Source organism: Mercurialis annua, linkage group LG3 (assembly GCF_937616625.2).
Source record: "Mercurialis annua linkage group LG3, ddMerAnnu1.2, whole genome shotgun sequence".
NCBI classification, from domain to species: domain Eukaryota; kingdom Viridiplantae; phylum Streptophyta; class Magnoliopsida; order Malpighiales; family Euphorbiaceae; genus Mercurialis; species Mercurialis annua.
Genome location: NC_065572.1, coordinates 11,279,067 through 11,301,965, shown reverse-complemented (window position 1 = coordinate 11,301,965; position 22,899 = coordinate 11,279,067). Strand labels below are relative to the sequence as shown.

The 22,899-nt window shown below is 36.7% G+C and overlaps 1 protein-coding gene across 1 annotated transcript; it reads left to right on the top strand.

The window, feature by feature from the left end:
• Positions 1-10,556: 10,556 nt before the first annotated feature.
• Positions 10,557-11,984, top strand: LOC126672257 (peroxidase 31; the record flags this gene model as incomplete). Its single annotated transcript, XM_050366205.2, is given in 2 exon segments — positions 10,557-10,724; positions 10,727-11,984. Coding segments are annotated over 2 exon segments (1,113 nt in total), but the record flags the coding sequence as incomplete, so codon positions are not given.
• Between the last annotated feature and the right edge of the window lie 10,915 nt (positions 11,985-22,899).

Here is a 22,899-nt window from a genome sequence, read left to right as displayed (position 1 = left end):
CACCCCTACCCGTCGCCCTCGGTTACCCATTTGTTGCCTCCATCACCCACTCGCAATTTTTACAAACTTTCCATTGCTCCCACTCATTACTCTTTAACTTTGAAGTCCTCCCGCGCGTATCTTCACCTGAACCAGCTCAGCTTCTTGTTTTATATATATATATATATATATATATTAAGCCTTCGAAGCAGCCCATTCCGTCGATGTAGTACAATCAGTTCTTTCTTTCGCTCCAATTTCTCCAAACCGGTCCGATCTGGATCTCTCAAATCTCTCCTCTCCTTTCAGTCATCGTTGATAGAAATAGAGGTAGAATACAGAAAAAGTAAAAGGAAATAGATGTCTACTAAACGAGCCTTCACTGCCCACAGTCAATTCCTTATTTTATGTTATGAAACACTTTTTTTCGAAATTTAGTTGATCGAAACTCTATAGGCACTCCTAGTCGAAGCATTAGCACGTTATGAACGATATTCAGGGCATTTCTAGTAGGACTTCCACGGGGAAAGATTACGCTCGGTAGTACTGGTATTAAGAGGAGCCCTATACTATTTAGAACACTCTTCTCCTAAGGGTTTGGCGTTCCAAAAGTCCGAATTTGAGAGAAAATCTTAACAGTTACATCCAATCACAAACTACACGAAAGTTGCCCCTTTTTCATGGGGATTTACCCATCACAGAGATGCACAGAGGACCCCTCTTCCCGAAAGCTTCGCGGCGACTACTTTACGACGACGGACGACCGCCCGTAGGGGGTTTACTGCACAAGGCCCCTGCATAAATATATATATATATATATATATATATATATATATGTATATTTATATTTAAATGTAACTAAAAAATGACAAATACTTCCTCCCACATTTTAAGATAATTATTTTTTATAATTAATAGTTATTTTAAATAATTATTAATGAACAAATAAATAACAATGTTTTCAATATATATATTTATGTTATATTTATATAATATTATATATAATTAAAAAAAATTATTTTTTCTTTAATAATTATGTTTCTAAATAATTTTTTGATAAAAAACTTATTTAATTTAATAATGTTTTTTATGATTTTTTTTATTTTTTTAAATTAGTGACGGATTTAAATCTGTCGCTAAAATCAGTCGGTAATTAGCGACGGATTTAGATCCGTCGCTAAAAACGTATTTTGCGACGGATTTGAAATCCGTCGCTAAATACATCAAAAATAATTGGCGGGAGTGTTCCCGCCAACTGCTAAATCCGTCGGTAAAAAAAAATTAGCGACGGATTTTGAATCCGTCGCTAAAATCCGTCGGTAAAACACAGTTTTTTAGTAGTGTTTGTATCGGAGTCTGAAAGATCTGGGAGTGAATCTGGGAAGCTGAAGAACAAAGAACATGGCGCCGGTGTGACTGTCGGGTCTGGAAATTCATAGTGGCGGCGCCGCCACTTTATTCTGGCGTCGCCGTCGGTTTCAGGGATGGCGGCGGCGGTTCTCGACAGCAATTCTGGCATTTTGGTTTGCTTCGTTCTTTCTCACTCGTTTCAAGTCTGTTTCTCATGCAAAAGTAGTCAAAATCGCATAAAATCGAAAAAAGAATCCAAATATAGCATTTATAGAGTGTTTAAAACTCATTTAAATATAAAATATTTTTTGGCCAGCAACTTCGAAAGTAAGTTTTTCATGACAAACAAGCTCAAAATTACACCTAGCATGCATCCTGAGAGCTACAATTTATTGGGTTTCCGGTTTTGAACATATTGAACACATTAAATTAGTCATTAACATGCTTACATCGATTTCATGGCAATTTAGCAATTTAACAATTAAGCTTAATATGATAATTTTATGGCTAAAATTAACAAACAAGCTAACATACGCCCTAAATCACACAATCACAGCAATTATGATATTTAGGGCATAATTAATGGAAAATCAAAGGAATAATATTGAGGGTCCTTATAATTACCGGTCTAAGCCCTTAACTTGTTTGCTGGCGAAGTGGATGCGGAATCCAGTTTCGAATTTGTGCAGATGTTGCGTTTTGGAGAATTAACAAGTATCAGTGTTTTCAAAACTGGAATTGATGTGATTTTGTATGTGTGTTGCGATTTTCGGCTATGCTATTCTAAAAAAGGGTGGGGGCAAATTTTCTTATTGATTTCTAGGGTTTGTGTGCCACCTTTAGCCAGGCTGGCTTAAGGCTATATTTATAGGGGAATGGGTGACCTAAGGTTAGCTTAGAGTCTTCTAGGATTTAAACTGCTAAGTGATATGTCATGAAGTATTAGGATTAGTTTTAAACTCTTTTTAATATTTTTTCTTTTAATTTTCGAATTTGTACTTACTAGCTAATTAAAAAAGTGCTAAAAGTTAATTTTGGTGCCTAAAAGTGTTAAAAAAGACTATTAAGACCCTAAAGATTTGGTCATGGTCAATTTCGGTCCGTAAAACTTGCAAATTGGCCTATAAGCTTCTGAAATATTGCAATTAGTCCAATTTTTGGACTTAAACTACAATTCCTTTGAATTTTTATGAACTATTTACGCCTAAATGCATTTTAATTCTCCAATTCGAGTTTTTCTTAGCTCTTAGGCCTTGTTCTCCATGATATAATGTCTGATATAGTTGCTACTGTCATGATGGATTATCTTACAGGAGTCTCTTTGCCCCGCATGATTAGAAGCCTTTGGTTTCTCTTTTTTTTGGCTTTGGCCATCTTCTGCATCAAAAAAAATAAATATGATAATTAAATTTGGTTAATCACCTTAAAAACTACCGACCTTTCATTTTATTTCCAATAACACCCCGACCTTGTAATTTCGTCAATTGCACCTTATTTCGTATTTTTACGTTTCAATAGCACCCTAATTTAGAATAAATAGATGATTTTACTATTGTAAGAATTAAATTTTATAAAACAATCAAATTTAAGGGTCATTTTATATCTTTTTTTACTTGGACAAATTCTAATAAGTTCCTTAACTTAAAAAACTTTCAAATAAATTCTAAATAAAAAAATTAATTAAATACATATATAATTAATTATTTAATTCAAAATTAAATAAATAATTAAAACGGAATCTAACATTCCCGCCACCCGCTGCTCTCCACCGGAGACGAGCTGCTCGTCTTCCATGGAAGACCATATCTGCTGGTCTTCAATGGAAGATCAGCAGATCTGGTCTTCCTTGGGGAAGACCATATCGTCTTCCCCAAAAAAGACCAGGAGATTCGCTGGTCTTCCCCATGGAAGACCAGCAGATTCGCTGGTCTTCCATGGGGAAGACGAGCTAGTCTTTCCCATGGAAGACCATCAGATCTATCTTCCATGGAACACGTGTACCTCGTCTTCCATGGAAGACGCGTAGCTCGTCTTCCATGGGAGACAGGTGACGGAGAGCAGTGTTCGAACAGAGGTGGTGACGACGAGCGGCATCGAATTTTTATTTTATTTATTTATATATTTTTTATTTAAGAGAGGAGGGTTTATACGTATAATTTAAAACATTATATAACATTTTGAGTTTTTCAAAAATATGGAGAATTTGTTTTGAATTTTATTTAAGTGAAAAGAGTTCAATTTAATATTTTAGGGTGCTATTGAAATGTAAAAATACGAAATAGGGTGGAATTGACGAAATTATAAGGTCGGGGTGTTATTGAAAACAAAATGAAAGGTCAGTAGTTTTTAAGGTGATTAGTCATTAAATTTTAATGTTTATTTTTATTCTCATAACAAATGAAATAATAATTTTATGTAATTATTTTTTTATAATTTTTTTCTTTCAACTTGACGTAAATAATTTTTTTTTTAATTTTGAGTGAAAATACCTTTAGACAGATATTTCACTCGTTTTATCCCCTAAACTAAAGTAGTGGAAATCTAGAATTCATGTGGTATAAAATTATTAAAGAGTAATATATAAATTGGAGTTGAAAAAATAAAATAAATTAAAATTTTATTTTAAAAAGTGTTTTATTTAAATTACAAATTTGATTTTATTCAAATTTTTGTGCTTTATTTTGTTTTTTGATAATTAAAAAATAAAGTGTTTATAGAAATACTTGAACTTATGGTCCATAGTTTATATTATTCGAGTTATGACTCACTAATTCTTTTTGCTATGTTTGAAAATAAAATAAATTTTTGTTAATTTATTCTCAAATGATACTTCTTTGGAATTGAACCTCTATTTTCTTTCTCCAACCATATACCCCCTAATTGTTAGACCCTGAATTAAACAAGTTATATATTCCGTAAATATTGTCAAAAAGCTATCTCAAATTGTACATAACTAGTTTAAGAAATTGTCCAAATATTGTTTTAAACATATAAAATAAAATATAGGGTTAATGACGTTTTTATTTATAAAATTAAAAAATTTTCTAAAATTAGCCTGAGATTAATTGATTTTCCCAATTTATGCTATACAGACCGCGGAACACTTAATCGGTTTGATGTAAACCGCGGAAGTGTTCCGTGGTCTGCAGACGTGGCTCCATCTGGACGCAGATGGAGCCACGTCACTGTAAACTGCGGTCTACACCACTATATAAGGGGGAACCGTTCCCCCTTATACTCACCATTTTTAAGATGTTAAAAATATTATAGAGAGAGAGAGAGAGGGATAGTAGAGAGAAAATTTTCTAAATCGGGATATCATTGTGGAGAAAATTTTGTGGAGTCGGTTTTCGTGGCGGAATATTATTTTTTGGCGCATTATTGTGGAGAAGATTTTGCGGAGTCGGTTTTCGTAGCGGAATATTATTTTTTGGCGCAGAATATTATTTTTTAGCGGAATTATCGGGTGAATCTTTAAAATTTATAGATATGTTATTTTTAATTATTGAATGTAGTTAGATTTAAATGATGTTTGATGTGTAGTTAGATTAAAATAATGTTTGAAATGTAGTTAGTTAAATAAATATAGAGTTAACCCATAGATATAGTTAGATTTAGTTAAATTTTTTTAAAATATGTATTATATAATAAATTAGATTAATGTGTAAATGAAATTAGAATAATATGTATAAAATTTATATAAATGTAAAATAGAGTAAATTAAAATTAAAAAATCAAATATATAAATTTTTTAAAATATTTTTAAATTAGGTTGGAATTAAAATTTATATTTTATATTATATAAATAGATTCGGAATACTAAAAAATTAAATATAAAAATAGGTATTTGTTTTTTACAGTATTTAGAGAAAATATAATTTTTGTATAACTGTAACTTTGTGAAAAAAGTTAATATAAAAAATTAAAATTTACATTTAAATCGGCTAATTACTAAAAATTTGAATTTGACATGTAGAATAGTCGAATGATATTACAAATGCGAGTAACTCTCTTTTTAATTATTTGATAAATGTAGTAATGACGACAAATGAGCTGTCAGCCCTAAAAATTTATTGGGATGGTACAATAATATCGACTCCGGGTGGAGTTGATTATGTTTCCGGTAAATCAGAACTGGTTGAGCTGACGAGTGTAGTGAATTTTGCACAACTACAAGTCGCAATTAGAAGGGTAATTGGGCTGAACGATGCTGACGAGATAGTGAAGATTTATCTACGAGTGCCTCGGTTCGGTGAACTTGGAAGATTTCAAAAATATGATGGTTTTCCTATGGAGACAGATGTTCACATGGAAGCAATGTGGCGTAATGTTTCGCGGACGCCACAAATGAGAGTACTTGAGTTTTATATTGTGTACAATCCGTTATCTCAAGTACGTGCGGATGTATACGACTATACGGATGCCAACGACTGTGCGGATGTAGACGACTGTGCGGATGTAGACGATGGTGATGATTTTAGTGATGAAGATGAGGAAGAAGAACACTTCTACGGGGCCGTTGCTGATGACAACGAGGATGATGATGATGATGATGACATCGGTGGTGAGAATGGAGATGGCACCCATGAAGAGAATGTCGGTGGTGAGTCGGAACAAAATACAGATCATTTTGAGTCGCGCCTTCCTCATGAGTACACGCATCAGAATGTTGACGACATGTGTGTCAATATGAATCTGTGGCCTAAAGAAAATGCAATATGGGAAGCTGGTCATGCTGTTACAGGAGGTATTGTACATGATTGGGCTGCAGTGGCAGAGAGGGTTTTGGGGATTCCTGCGGGCAGATATCCTGTTAAGCCTGCAAATTCCACAGTCCGGACTTCTTGGATCCTAGAGAGTTTCCCCAACTTCAGTGCGTTACCAGACCAGGCGACTGACGAGCTTGTCCATCGGTACACACAGGCGTATCTCTTGCTTGCCGTGACAGGATTGTGCTTCACTGACCTCGGTAGTGGAAAGACTTCGTTACGGATTCTTCCACTTTTAGAGGACTTGGCGGCAGTTCAGACCTACAGCTGGGGATCGGCGACACTGGCTTACTTATATCACGAGCTTTACTCATGTTTGTTGCGGTCTGCGAATCGCCGCAACATGGGCGGGGCGTTGTGGATACTGTAGTTGTGGGCATTGGACCGACTTAGAGTTATTGCTCCCACTCTTGCCGATCCCACTATTTCACCACATCTACCACTGGGCGATAGGTTTGTTTTACTGTTGTTTAATATTTTTTAAGTTTATTCTATTTCTTAAATATTGACGGATTAATGTGTTGTTGTTCTTGAATAACATATGGGGAGGCCGGAGAAACGCCAGCCGTGCGGCTCGACACTCGCTGCCTGACATCCGTGTTCGGCTTGACACGTCTCGCTACGAAGATGTAAGAAATTATGTTTTGGTTTTATTATCTCGTATGTTAAATAGCTCATTGTGGGAATGTTTTAATACTAAATGTCTTATATTTTATACATGCAGTTTATCTGGCAGCCGTACACTGATGATATGCTGGACACTGTCCCAGCGTACTGTTTGGATGGGCGCGCTTTTTGGCGGGCCACAGTTCCACTTATTTATTTTCATATTGTGGAGTGGCACCAGGCAGACAGAGTTCTGCAGCAGTTCGGATTGCAACAGGGTATTTCAGACGCCCCACTTCAGGACCACTCACTACACACCCTTACCCTGAAGAGCAGCTCATCTTGGATCCAGACACACTCTCACTACATTCGTGTGTGGGACGACAGGCTCCGGTTTGTAATTTCAGGACAGCCCCTCCAGGACCCACCTCATTATCATTCCGAGTATATGGATTGGTTTCGGTATATCACGCGTCGCTGGATCACACGACAGGGCGCTGAACTCGGACCACATGTATTTTTTTAAATTATATGTTTTTCAATTAATTAATCAATAAATTGTGGGTTAATTTCCTACTTTTTTTTAACGTATTATATCTTTATTTGCAGGCCGATTTTGTGGAGCGTGTACGTAGGGATGCTCCTGTTGACACTGAGCTTCGGCGGTTCGCAGCCAGCACACAGAGAGGCACTAGAGAGGACCGCCGTGATGTTACATCGCCCCCTATCGAGCCTTCTATACCGCCGCATCGACTATCAGTCATACCTGACGCGCCGATAGATCCGACTACACTGCGACATCGACGGCGAGAGCGGCGTCACCCCCCTGCACCACCTCAGCGTCCGACGATCCTATGCCTCCCCCAGTGGTTTTTCATCCTTTCAGAGGGCATTACTATTACGCGGGGTCCAGCTCTGCACCGCCACCCTTTTCATCGGGTCCTCCTTCTTCATCTGGCCAGTTTTACGGGGATTCGGCACATCACTATTTTCAGGGGTCATGTTCATATCCAGTGCCACCAGGACCTTCTTCGCCTTTTGTTCCACCGCCTCATGCTTATGTACCACCCACGGTGCCTCCTTTTCAGGTGCAGTGGGATCAGCCTACACAGGGTACACATGACTTTCCAGCTTCACAGGGACTTCCAGAGACACCTGGGACTACAGACTTTCTGTCATATGGTAGCAGTTGGTTAGGTCTAGACAGCATGGAGGCGATGATGTTCCGCCAACAAGAAGAATTTGTTACCCCGCCACCAGCAACGACGAGTACGGCCATTCCCGAGGACCAGCAGGGTGACGACGGAGACGACGACGAGGACGCCGATGCAGGAGAGGGAGATGGTGATGGTCGTCCAGGTCGACGTTACCTCACCATCAGTACAGGCCGTCGGGCGAACCGTAACAGAAACAACTTGCGCTCGAACCTCCCGGTCACTAGCAGATATAACGATAGGACTCCTAGGTGATTTCTTTTTTGTACTTTGTACATTATTATCTGATGTAGTATTTTTTTTTAATTTGTAATTTTTAGTTTATTAAATATGTTATTGTTATGAAGTATAAATTATATTTGAATTTTTGTTAATATAATTATTTTGTAGTATTTTATAAATTTATTTTTGTAGAATGTTATAAAAATTAACTAATTCAAACGTTTTAAATTTAAAAAATTCAACAATTAAAACGTAAATTTTTTTTAATAAAAGATTTTTTTATTTTTAAATAAATATTTTATTTATTTAAATTTTTTTAAATGATTGGGAGAATTTTCTCCCAATCATTTAAAATAAATCATTAAATGATTGGGAGAATTTTCTCCCAATCAGTGCAGCCAGTGCACAAAAGTAAATCGCGTAACTGTTACGCGGTTTGCCACGTTGGAAAAGCAAACCGCGTAACTGTTACGCGGTTTGCTTTTTCTATGTGGCTCCTCCAGCGAGGAGCCACGTAGGACAGACCGCCTAACTCTTCCGCGGTTTACATAAATCGCGGAACAGTTCCGCGGTCTGTAAAGCATAAAATGAGAATTTTCTGTTTTTGGGGATAATTTCAGAAATAATTAACAAATATCAAATTTAATGGTTATTAACCCTAAAATATAAACGAATTAATTATCAGAAGGAAAAAACAATAAAATACAAAAAAGGGGGGCCCAATAATTTCCCGCGTAAGCCCAAACATGATTTTCCATGTGAGCACTAACGATATGTGCGCCAAATACACCGTTACTACTTTGCGCTACTTTTTTATCTTGCTGACACGTATTTAATAATTTTTGCAAAACGCCGTTTTTTAATATAACAGCATTACTATGATAATCGTGCCACATCATCCACTCGCTGCCATTCGTCCTCATCACTCATTACCAATTCTCTATTGTCATATTATTCAGATATTAATTACAAATTTACGACTATGAATTTTATTGTTTTCATTTGTATTCTGGTATGCTTTTTTTTTTTTTGGAACAAGAGAAAATTGATGCTTAAGATAGTTAACCAATTTATATAAAATAAATTAACAAGAAAATCACCTTTTGAATTAATTATTTTAAAGTGATAATAATAATTTAGATCTTATTGCAACATTAGTTTAATAATAAAAGTTAAAATACAATATAAATTGAATTGAATTAAAAATATGTGCAATATACCATTGGTCTATGAATTTTATTAAAAATAATTACAATATTAAAATTTAGACTTCATCTAAATTGAACACTCCTTCCGATTCATAATATTTATCGTATTTGGTCATTTCATATAGATTAAAAAACTAATAAATATGTCTTAATTTGTATATATTTTAACTAAACTGTGCATATTAATTATTTTAGTTTTATGTTTGACTAGTACTTCTAATTTTGTTAAATTATTTATTGCTAGGAATAAATTTTAAAAAGTAGTAATTAATATTTTTTTAAAACTCTAATATGACAAATATTATGAAGTAAAAGAAATTTTCAATTACGATAAATATTATGGACCGAAGGAATAATATTTTAATAAAAATATAATTCTATAGATTCACACATTCACACTGATTTGAGAGATCCAGATCGGCGAGATCCGCTTTAGAGAGGGATGAGGACATCCTTTTTTTTTGTAATAAATTAGACTAGCGACATAAAAAAACTAGTAATAAATAAAAATAATTAAAATTTTCAAATTAAAATTAAGTAACATGTTCATTTAACTATTTATATTTTATTTTATTTAAATTAAATTAAATTAAATTAAATTATAATAAATATTAAAATAATAAATTTCTCCATTTGTATAATTTCAATTGTCAACATTGAATTGCATTTGCCGACTTGGCATGATGGCCGAGTCTTCAATATGCATGAGATCAAGGGTTTAAATTTTCGATTTTTCTAAAACCGTAGTATGCCTAGTTTAATTTTAAAGAATACATATTAATTTTAGCTAATTTTCGCTAACAACTAATCTAAAATAGGTTTATCTTAAATAAAAAATTGTCAACGTTACTGATTATCTAAACTAATCCATAAATATTGTTACTTTCAAATAATATAATGTTGGACAGCATAAAGTTGCGAGTTCAATTATTTTCATAAACACTTATTTAAATGAATTCTAACTCTAACGATATAAGCGCTTTACGGTAAATTATTAAATTCCAGATTCAAATTTTTTCTCCCTCCCCAAATATCAAAGAAAAACCTTACTTAACAAAAAATGAAGTCCAATTAGGGGATGGAATTGACATTTTAATTCAAATATTAGTAAAATAAATTATAAATAATATAGTTTGGAATGATTAAAATAATAAAAAAATGATATAACATGCAATCCGTGATTGGTGGGTAATGAAATGAAGATTTAAAGAAGAGTAGCGCGTGGACTTATTTCTCTCTCCTTTGTCCAAACAAAAAATCATCACTCTTCACTGTCTATTCAACCCCACACTCCTCACCGCCACTGCTTCTTTATTACCTCTCCACCACCACTCTCATTTCCAATATCTCCGCCACCACCACCACCGCCTCCGCCATGTCATCACTGCTCCTCCTCCTCACCCTCTCATCCCTCGCATTCCTCGCCGAATCACGCCTCTCCTACACCTACTACGACAAAACATGTCCGAAGTTCTCCCAAATCATGCAAGAAACCATCACAAACAAACAAATCACCAACCCAACAACCGCCGCCGGAACCCTCCGAATCTTCTTCCACGACTGCATCCTCTCCGGCTGCGACGCCTCCATCCTCCTCACCTCCACCCCCTTCAACTCCGCCGAGCGCGACGCCGACATCAACCTCTCCCTCCCCGGCGACGCCTTCGATCTCATCACCCGCGCCAAGACCGCCCTCGAACTCTCCTGCCCCAACCAAGTCTCCTGCGCCGACATCCTCGCCGTCGCCACCCGCGACCTCGTCACCATGATGGGCGGCCCCTACTACAACGTCCTCCTCGGCAGAAAAGATTACCGGATCTCCAAATCCTCCGCCGTCGAAGGAAATTTACCAAGACCCACCATGTCAATGTCCGAAATTATCAAGATTTTCACTTCCAAAGGCTTCACAATTCAAGAATTGGTGGCGCTAAGCGGCGCACACACCATCGGATTCTCTCATTGTAAAGAATTCAGCAGCAATGTGCATAATGATACGCATTATAATCCAAGATTTGCTCAAGCTTTGCAAAAAGCTTGCGCTGATTATCCCAAGAATCCAACTCTATCAGTTTTTAATGATATTATGACTCCCAGCAAATTTGATAATATGTATTATCAGAATTTGCCCAAGGGATTGGGTATTTTAGAGTCGGATCATGGGCTGTATAATGATGAAAGAACTCGGCCTTTCGTCGAATTATATGCTAAAGATCAGAGTAGATTCTTTCATGATTTTGCTAAGGCTATGGAGAAGCTGAGTGTTCACGGAATCAAGACTGGGAGAAGAGGTGAGATTAGACGGAGTTGCAGTGCTATCAATTGATTATTTGTACGCTAGGTAGCACGGACGCTTCAGATATTTGACGTTTTGGATATGAAACTTCATTTTTTTACAGAGAAAACCTTAAAATAACACTGTTTCGTGGTGTCCGAGTAAGTGTCTGTTCTACCTAGTTTTGTAAGTTTTCCAGTTTTAAATTATGATTATTGTTATTTTTTGTGTTGTAATTGAGGGATGATCATAAGGGATAATGAAGGCTATGATAGTGATTGTTATTGGGTTTTGTTTTGAGTTGATTCTTTTGTGATGTATACAATTAATTAATCATGATATGAAGCTTAAGTTATACTTGAAATTGTTTGTTTTCTGGGTTCTTGATGTCAATCATGATGGTTTTTTTTGGTTCTTATGAGTTTCTTGATTTTGTTCAGTTGAGTTTTTTCTAGTGCAGATTTCTAGTTTCTACATAAGTAAATTTAATTTCTGTTGTGTTGGGTTAGATGCAAATAGTTAGCAATTGAATTTAGGATTAAGTGCAAATTAAATCATAAATATAGTGTGATTTGCAGTTCAAATTTTAAAATTTGGCAAAATAAGTTGTCATCTTCCATGTTTGACAAATCAGAACAACGAGCTAATTTCTGATGAAAAACAATGACTTTAACATCATAATATACAATATACAATGTTACGGTAGCCACATCAACCTATTTTTCAGTGTTCCGATTTGTCAAAAATTGAAAGTTGGTGATAAATTTTGCCAAACTTTAAAATTTGTGTTGTTATTGTAAAAATGCTAAAATTAATGGTTTAGTTTACGATTAATCCTTGAATTTATGAATATTGCAGAAACTTACTAACCTTGTGACTTGTGTTTAGTTTAATTGTTAGACTTGTCATAGGAAACTGAACTTTTGGAACACAAGAAATTAAATGTTGCTTAATTAGCGGTTAAGACCAAATTAAGTTAGCATTTTTATCATAATAAACAATGTGAAGGTGAAAAGATGCTTTTGGAATTGATGAACATGATTTGGAATTAGATTATTCAATTTATTAAGTTGAATCTTGTCTCTTTCCGAATAGCTTATATGTATATTTTTACTTGACACCCTTTAATGCCTGTTTTTCATGCCTATCAAAAGTTACTTTAGCTCCAATGGTACTCTAGTTGGAGTTGAGATCTCGAGTTCGAACTCTGATAAGAGCTAATATACAAATGTGTGTGTGCGCGAGTGTATGTATATATATATAAGTACAACGGAAGCAAAGAAAAATATTTAGTAGGAAGGAGGCGGAGGAGGAGAAAACCAATTACTCTTCGAAGGGGGCGGAATAAAATACATAAAATAATATCAAAAAATCGATAGTCGGTAAGAAGCTGCTAGTCATCTTACCCCACATAGTTTCGGCCATTAATGATTTCATATCATAGTAGCATAGCATGTGGTTTCTATTGTTTGAGGTGGGGATTTGACCAAATGATGAGCAGATTAAGTACTTTTAACAGCAAGTTATAGAATTTGTTCGAACTGCAGATAGTAAAGCACGTAGGCATGGACGGAGATAGGCAGGGGCTTGCCATGGCCCTTGCCCCTTCCAATTTCTTTTTGTATAAAATTTTAATATTATAACTCACATATATATACTAAACTAGTTAATATAATTGTTTTAAATTAATTGGTCATTTATTTAGTAAAAAATTCAATTATGTCATTAATATATTTTCATACCTAATTAGGTCTAAATATTATTATCATATGAAAAAAAATATAAAATTTCATGACCGATATTTAAAATTATATCGAAGTAGACTCAATTATTTTTATTAATTTAATAAAGTTAAATTTAATTTTTTTTATAATAATTTTTGGATGAAAATTATAATTTTTTTGCCCCTCCAAAAACAAATTCTGGCTTCGATCTAAATGTAACAAAACTTTCCATTTTCAAGAAATATTAAATTTGTATAGGAGCAACCCCAACCCTACCTCTGCTTACTTGAACAGATGAATTAAATCACCCAAGCCTACTGTATTTAACATAATTGTGAACCATGCAATGTCTATTTGAAGTTGTAAAATTCTGAATTCCATCTATATTTCTGATGACCGGATATACAAAGGTAGTCTATGATGCTGTTTACACCGGCCTAAAAAATTGCTGGATAGGATCTTCATGTGGGCTTACGAGGGATTCAGGCCTAAAGGAAAGCCTTTTAATCATTACTTTTTTTTTGAAACTCACGATCAGAAACTTCATTAGCGAAAAAACAAAAACAGTTTACATGCGTAAGAATTCGGGGAAATCCGTAGACCAATCCCGATGACCTGACAAGGAACGAGCATCACGCGCTAATAAGTGCGCGGCTTGATTCGCAGATCGCCTTACAAATAAAAAAGACAAACAATTAAAGCGTTTTGCTAAATGAACACAGTCGCCAACGAGCAAGTCATCCCTCACTAACTCTGGATTTCTAATATCCAGAATGGCTTCCTTCGAATCCGATTCGATAATAATATTATCAAACCCTTTTAACCAGCTAAGCGCCTCCCGGATGCCCATCAACTCCGCCACATGAGGAGTGAAACAACCCTCAAAGCCCACCTGTCTCACACACAGCAGCCTTCCCTCCGAATCTCTCACAACAATCCCCACTGCAGAACGACGATTATCATAAAAGCACACAGCATCAACGTTTGCTTTGATGTAACCTTCATCTGGACGATGCCACTCGACTGCACCATCCAGTTTACTAATAATGCGACCCCCTACTTCCTTGCAGCTCCTACGAGCTTCCTGCCAGGTGACAAGCTGCAACGATGCTGAGTCTACAATTGCCGCTGCATTACTTCCCTTCTTCTCCCAAACCACTGAATTCCTATTTTGCCAAAGCTTCCAACAGATTAGGGATGTAAATTCACAGTCCTCTGCATTCAAAGATCCCAACCACTCTCTACACCAATCAACCACCGTTTGAGATCGGCCAAGCCCTACCTGCAACCTGCTTAACGTCCAGCAACTCACCGCAACAGGACAATCAGTGAAAACATGGATGGATGTTTCGTCGCTTCCATTACAAACCGAACACTGAGCATTAATGAACACCCTCTTTCTTGCTAACGCCTCCATCGTCGAAAGAAAACCCGAGATAAGCCTCCACAAAAAAAATTTCACATGCATGGGAATGAATAAGTTCCATATCTTGTTCCAAAACTGAAACCTGCTCATTACACCCACCTGAACTGGTTCTCCCTGAATGCAACGATACGTGCTTTTAACTGAGAAGCGGTTTTTTGAATCCAAAATCCAGGCCCAGCTATCCTCCACATTTCTCTCACTTAAAGGAATATCTCTGATATTCAACTGGTCCTCAACATTAAACAGCTCTTGAATAATATCCCTATCCCAAACTTTTACATTCTCCGAAAACAACTGCCATACACGACTATTTTCCAGGCCCAACCTTACCTCCGATGTTAAGAAGCCCGTCTCTGATTTGAGAAGCCAAGGATCCTGCCATATCAAAGTCTTCCTACCATCCCCAATACGAACCCGAGCACCTCTTCTCATCACCTCTTGAGTTGCATAGATACTCTTCCAAACATAGCTTGGATTTGCACCAATATTAGCATTCAGAAAATCAGATTTCGGGTAGTATCTTGCTTTAAACACTCTGCTCAACAGAGATTCCGGATTGCTAATCAAACGCCAAGCTTGCCGGGACAACATAGCGACATTAAAATCGTGGACTTTCTTGAACCCAATCCCTCCAAACTTCTTAGGTAGACATAGCTTGTCCCAACTTGCCCAACATCTCCCTTTCTTTTCCTCTCGATTCCTCCCCCACCAATAAGAGTTCATCATTCTTTCCAATTCTGCACATAACTCAAGCGGGATTAAAAAGACATTCATTACATAGTTTGGCATTGCTTGAGCAACCGTCTTTAATAGGATCTCCTTCCCACCTCTCGATAACGCTTTTGTATTCCACCCCTTTATCCTTCTCCACATCTTTTCTCTAATAAAATTGAAGACTTGCCTCTTATTTTTCCCCACCAAAGATGGCAATCCCAAATATTTGCCTTGATCTTCAACTTCGGCCACTCCCAAATACCCACAAATGCCATTCCTCAAACTACTGTCAGTATTAGGGCTGAACATAATGCTAGTTTTTTGGAAGTTGATTTTCTGACCCGACTCCTTCTCGTACTTACCAAGGACTGCTTTTAACACTTCTGCCTCCTCTAACTTTGCCCTGAAAAAAAGGTAACAATCGTCGGCGAAAAACAGGTGGCTTACAGCCGGGGCCCCTCTACTGACTGAAATACCATGCAGCCGGCCGGTTCTCTCCTCTTCAGACAATAGACTACTCAACCCTTCTGTAATACCCCAAAATAATTAATTAGCTAATTGGACCACGTGTCCAGTTTTGAGTCGCGGAAGTGGCGATATTGGAAAGTTTTCCGATAAATAAGTTTCAAGTAGGTCGGTTTTGAGAATTTAGCTATGAGAAAATTAAGGTTATATTTCAATTCTAAAGTTAGAATTGGAATTAATAGGAAAAATGTCAAGAAAAGTCTAAAATGAAGTACAGGGACCAAAGTGGTAATTTAGCCACTTTGTGTCGAAAATAGAAATATTGGATTTTGACGGGAAAGTGTTAATGTCGGGCTTTGTACTATTTATAGGATATAAATAATACGTATAAGTCGTGATAAAAGAGTTTAACGATTTAGCTATGGACTAAATCGTACGATTGAAAAGTTTAAAAGATAAATGATAAGAAACAAAAAGAACAAGGACTCAAGTGAGCTTTTAACCAAATCATATATAATTAAGGAATTATGAATGAAGAAGAGGAATCAGAGTCCAGAAGCTTCAGTCGATTGATTTCCGTCGTTTCGCCGCCGTTTCTCCGTTCGACGTCCGATTCGAGCGATTCAAGCGGCAATCTCTTCAGAATCTTGTCCTCTATCAATATTAAGCTTCATTTCGAGGTAAAGTTCTTGAAATTTGGTGCTAAATTCGAAATAACGGGCTGTTTTGAGTTAGGATCGAGTTTGGATTGGAATTTGACGTTTTTAAGGTTTTTATGGCGTTTTTGAAGAAACTGAGATATGGGTATTGAGTGTGGGTGTGTGAAGCACGTCGGGGTTGTGGCGAAACCCCGGAAAATCTGATTTCCGGGGCTGTGCACGTGGTACACGACCGTGTACCACGGGTGCACGAACGTGTACTGATGTACACGAACGTGCACCTAGCAAGGTACACGATCGTGTACTGAAGTACACGAACGTGTACTTCTCATGGTACACGGACGTGTACAATAAGTACACGAACGTGTACCCCTGAGGTGCACGAACGTGTACTTGGTTGCACGATCGTGCACCCACCAAAACGCACGCCCGTGTACCCCAACTCGCCCCCACGCGTATACAAACTATAATTGACCTAAGTGTTTGACGTTTAGTGTAATTGGACGTGGAAAGACGGATTTCGGACTTTGAGAATCATTAATCTCGAGATTAGCTCGACGTTTTAGATAAATAATAATAATGGAAAACGTCAAGGACGTTAAGCGATTCTCAATTATGAGAAATAGTATTCGCTAAGTCGTTTATACGACTAGAGATATTGAATACGTAAATAAGTATAAAACGAAACTAAATCATAAAACCTAAAAGTATTATACGTATAAGAATACGAGAATCACGTCTAACTATTAACGATTTATCAGACGTGTCAGCTAGTAGTGGAGTCAGTAGAGGCGGACTAGCGAGAGCATACTATCAGATCGATCATATCATTTCTTGGATTGCGGTCACTGTGAGTTGCACTTTACTTTCGTGTATTATCGATTAATATTATGTTGATATCATACTATATATATATATACTGTTTATGTGCATCGCACTATATATATATATATATGAATTGTTGATATGCTACATGTTTTGATTAAGTTTTATGTACGGGAACCTAGTATACGATCCAACGAAACTAGCTACCTATTGGGTGTCAATAGGCTGTGTGATCACCAGTAATCGAGTCAGTCTAGCGTGTCTGACTATAAGATATGATTTGAGATGCATGCATGGTTCGATTATGAAAGCTATAATATGAATGCTATACGAGAGTGAACTCGGTTACAGTGTAACCTGAGCCCCGTATCTAGCAGGTTGGACCTACCAGTGGGTTGAACCCACTTCTTTGGGGATTAAGAGATATGTTCTGACTGACGTGGTTGAACGTGAACGCTCCCGGGTCAGACTAATGGAATCAGTATGATTTGAATAATAGTGAGTTACGTTATGTTTCAGGATTTTAGTTTCGAAAGGATCGAGTACTTGTTCATATGTATTTTTATATTAATATTGATTTGAAATGCGATGCTATGTTTTTAAAATAATACCGTTAGTAAACTGTGAACTCACTCAGTATTTCCCCAAATACTGACCCCTCACCTTTGATGTCTTCCAGGTGCTTAGCTTGTGGACCTAGCTAGAAGCCAATTTTGAAGTCCAGAAGTCAGCTGTATATGTTAGTCTTTGACTTCTGTGAGCGCTGCAGTAGTGGTCCTGTGTCGATAGTATAGTAGCCTAGATAGCAGTTCATTTTTGATTGTTTATATAAACTGCTGTCATTGTTTAAATGCTTTTGATAGGCTACGTGGTTAGTATATGATCCACGGCCCCAGATGCCGGTGTGATGTTTTGAGACACTAACTGATGTATATAGTACCGCGAGGCCAGTTCGTACAGGGTACGGTAACTAGAGCCCGCGAGGTTAACGGAACAGTTAGTGTAAATGTTTATATGTGTTATATATTTGCTTCTGTTGTGTTACGCTGTTTGTTTATATTATTTGCGAAAAATAAATTGTGATTTTAGGCTTGCTACGGGTTCCGGAGCTACCACTCCCGTTCCCTAGCGCCGGTTGCGGCTCAATATTTTGGGTCGTGACAATGTTGGTATCAGAGCAGTTTGGTCCAGTTACCACTGCAAATTTGTTTCAATGTTTGTTTGAGAGCAGTCTGGTCCAGTTACCACTGCTAGAGTTGTCTGATTGCTTGTTTGACCGGAAGTATTTGTCAGTAAGTATACCTAGGAACTACTGCAGCAAGAGTCAGACCGTGGTTGTCTGTAATTGTGTTATGTGTGCATTAGTAAGTGAATAGTATCTGTTTATACAGACGACTAAGGCAATTAAGTATGTGTTGCCCGTGCTAATATATAGAAGGTGGTTACATGTTGCAAATTATGAGCAACTGAGAGGGTTAAGTATTTGCTACTCGCGCTGCGATTGTTAAGTGATTATCTGCTTGCGAATTACGTGCAGCTGGATTAAATGCTAAATGTTTACAGCATTATATAAGCTGATTTTGGAATTGCGTGTGAAATGGGCTCAGATGGTCGCTTATGTTCGAAATTGTTTCTTTTCAGCATGTCTGGGCAAAACGGAGCTCAGTCGCATGCTGATGAAGAACGGGAGGAAGCGCCTCCTATATTTCAAAACGGGTTTCATAATGAAGTGGGCGAACCATCTGGGGTCCATCAGAATGGATTCCACGCAAATCATGGAGCATCGCCAGAAATATATCAAAATGGTTTTATGTCTGTATCGGAGATAGGAAGCTCTTCTAGAAACCGAGTTAGAGTGCATTCACCGGAGATAGAGTACAGTGAAGAAGAGGAAGAGGAACCGGAGGAAGATCCGGAAGAAGATCCTGAGGAAGACCCTGAGGAGGATCCTGAAGAGGATCCAGAAGAAGAATTAGAAGAAGAAGCAGAAGAGGAAAATCCTCAGGATGAAGAGTATGAAGAAGAAGAGTTAGATGAGTTAGACGTTGAGGAATACAGAGGTGACTATTTCTGGTCAAGTGTGCGGAGATACCGCAATTTGAGGGAAGATGCGGACATAGCTAATGGTCAGGCGCAGATAGCCCTAAATCAGGTTAGGAGGCAAATGCGTTCTTTTTCTAGAGGGATGTTAACTGTAGGAGCGTACTCTACTGATTTTCTGCGGATGGCAGAGGGAGTCCCTAATCTGAACGAAGACAATAGGACCATTAATCGTAGATATGTCAGGGGTTTAGGACCTCAGTTTGATGAGCTGTATGAGCACGTGGACGAACATTTCAGCACGCTTACTACAATGGCCCGTAGGATTGAAACAGAGCATGAATGGTCGGGTGATCCGATACGACCTTATTACTTTAGACGTGAGTACCACCCGGATTACGTCAGTACGTCCTCCAGAACTACAACTAACCCCTATTTCGTACAAAGAGGTGGACGAAACTCAGGTAGAACAGTTAGGGGCCGACATACAGGCATAGTTATTAGGGAACCTAACGTTCCGCGTCAGGCACCTCCAGGTATTAGTAATTTATATGCTTTGAGTAATTGTGTTTATGTGTTTGCATTATTGCGTTTATATAATTGCTGCATTGCATAGTAGAATGTCAGTAATAGGTTTTGCCTTTAGGATAATACCCCGGAAAGCGAGAACCTATAGGGAGCGTTGTAGTTAAACACGCGCTTAATAAGAGAACATATAAACATACCACACAAAAACAATAATACAGTAAATATCACAACATAATTATCGCAAACGTAATTCCTATATTACGTTTTAGAATTTGAAGAAAGAAATGGATTGCTTACAGGAAGTCGATGTGAAAAAAAATCGGTATCTGCGTCTGTATATGACGTAGAATAGAATATTGCAGGAGTGGATATGGTGATTACAGTAATAAAGAATTTTGAACTTAATTGAGTTATCGGAGATATGGAGAAAGAAGTGATGTGACAGACGAATAGTCTGTAAGTGACAGAAAATGACAGCAATACAAAAATATAACAGCAGTACAAAAATTTGAATTATACCCAATAAGTATAAAGAAAGCCGTTAATAGTCGCAGAGCGTATAATCCAGAGTAAGACTTACGATTTGATGAAGATTTTGAAAGTTTTTATGATTTTCAAGGTACAATTGTGCTCAGGCATCGCATGTGACATTGCATAACCATGATAGAAACGCATAAAAGAATGATTTTCAAAATTTTAGATCATGCATCATATCTTTGTAATGGAAAAAGAAACTGCAATTTTGAGCAACTCCTTGGTGATGAGAGATGTCATCACTCTGAGCAACAATTGTACTAACGATTTAAAATGATTTATGAAAAGTGGTTTAGAAAGAGCTGCGCAACCAAAAGAAGTTTTAAAATCGTATTGTTTAGTAAGTAAACTCGGATGTAAAGCCCTGCGACAAATAATCAAAGATTCTTAACAGATAAGAATAAAAATTGTGAAAGAAACTCCAATAAAAGAATAGAGCCATGTTAATAACCATTGCCCTAAGGCTAATAGAACTAAAGAAGAATGTGAATAAGGAATTATCGCCGGAAAGCATACGCAGATAAGCTGCGATGCACTGGCAATATTTAAGGATACAACAATTATCTTTATACAAGAGTAAAGGGTAGAACGACAGGGAGTCGTGTAAGGCAGGAGAAACGTAACATATACATAAGGATGATGTATGATTACTCTTATGATTGAAATAAACGAAGTAGCGATTGTAAGTTGTAATTGAAGAGAAGAAATTAAAAGTATGAAGGACAAAAAAAAAATGGTAATACGAATGATGAATATCAAGTGATAATTAAAGAAGATATAACGTTATCAATATCAGTGTTTAAGGATACAGAAATAGAAAGAGAAAGGATACGAAATGACGAAACATACGATTTTACAAGATATGAAAGTTTAAATTAGATAGATCAAGAGAGATAGTAGTACTATATGACTGATATTAAGTAAAGTAACTAATATCAGTATCAAGAATTATAAGTTGCGTTAACAGAAAGGAGAAAGACACACGTATAGACGTACATGTCAGTAATTATAAGAATGGTGGATGATATGAAGAAAAGTGTAAAGGTAAAATGCAAATACCTCAAAATCTAGTAAGGTGATTAGAGAAGTGAAAGTTCTAGAAATACGTCGAAAGGATTGTCAGAATAGAGCAGCAGCAATAGAACTGCTATAAACGAAGGAGAGACGTAACGAATATAACAAGTAAAAGACAAGACAAGAGTTGATACTAGTACAAAGAGACCAAGATATTTGAAGACAATTAAAATCAAGGTATAAGTGCTAAGGAAGCATAAAATGTATAAGACGACGGTGAGTTGGAATTATTCCTTGACTTTGGGAATTGTAAAGTAAATGGAGTACAAATACTAGAATCAATCGTAAAACCCTTCAAAGAAGACAAGAGATAGAATAAGAAAGAAGTTAGATGAAGGTTGGCCAACGAGAAGGATTCTCGAAACAGATAGACTTAAAAGAAACAGGTGAAATTCTTATGGGGTTATTATAAATAAGAAATCATGAAGTAAAGAAGAGACAGTTCTGATTGATAAATCAATAAGAGTAACCAAAGAGAAGGTGAAAGGGATAAGAGAGTGAGGATACGAATAGTATCAGTCAACGAAGACGATCGTATAAGCTACACGGTTAAAGTCAACACAAAGGAAGTATCAATCTCAACTACGTTGAGAAATAATAAATATGATAGACAAGATACAAGTTGAGAAAAGATTGATTGATAAGGAACGATGTGTCAGATACTAGTAGAAAGAGGTAAATACATCATTAAGGATATAACCGGCACGTTGTCACTAATAACGTGTAAGAGAGACAAGTAGCGACCCGAGGACGACTGAAAATGAAACAGTAAACTTGAAGAATACCGAGTGAGGGTTAATCGGCGCTAATAAGGACAAAAGAAAGATTACAACCAGTTGTACAAGACGTCAGGATTACGATATCGGTGATACGCCTTGAGCCACACTATTTTAGAAAAATGATCAATAAGACAAAGGTAACAGTAAGAAGATTTTCAGTTATGCTACAACAGGAGATTACTATGAGCAAGGTAGATAATCGATTAATGATGAGTACGAAGTCACAACTATACGTGGAGAGCTAAGAGCTAAGTAAGAGAGAGGACATGACTGACGTATAGTAATGAATATCAAGAAAGGTATAAGAATAATTGTAAGGTCCCAACAAGTTTTATGAAAATTCGAGGACGAATTTTTATAAGGGGGGAAGAATGTAATACCCCAAAATAATTAATTAGCTAATTGGACCACGTGTCCAGTTTTGAGTCGCGGAAGTGGCGATATTGGAAAGTTTTCCGATAAATAAGTTTCAAGTAGGTCGGTTTTGAGAATTTAGCTATGAGAAAATTAA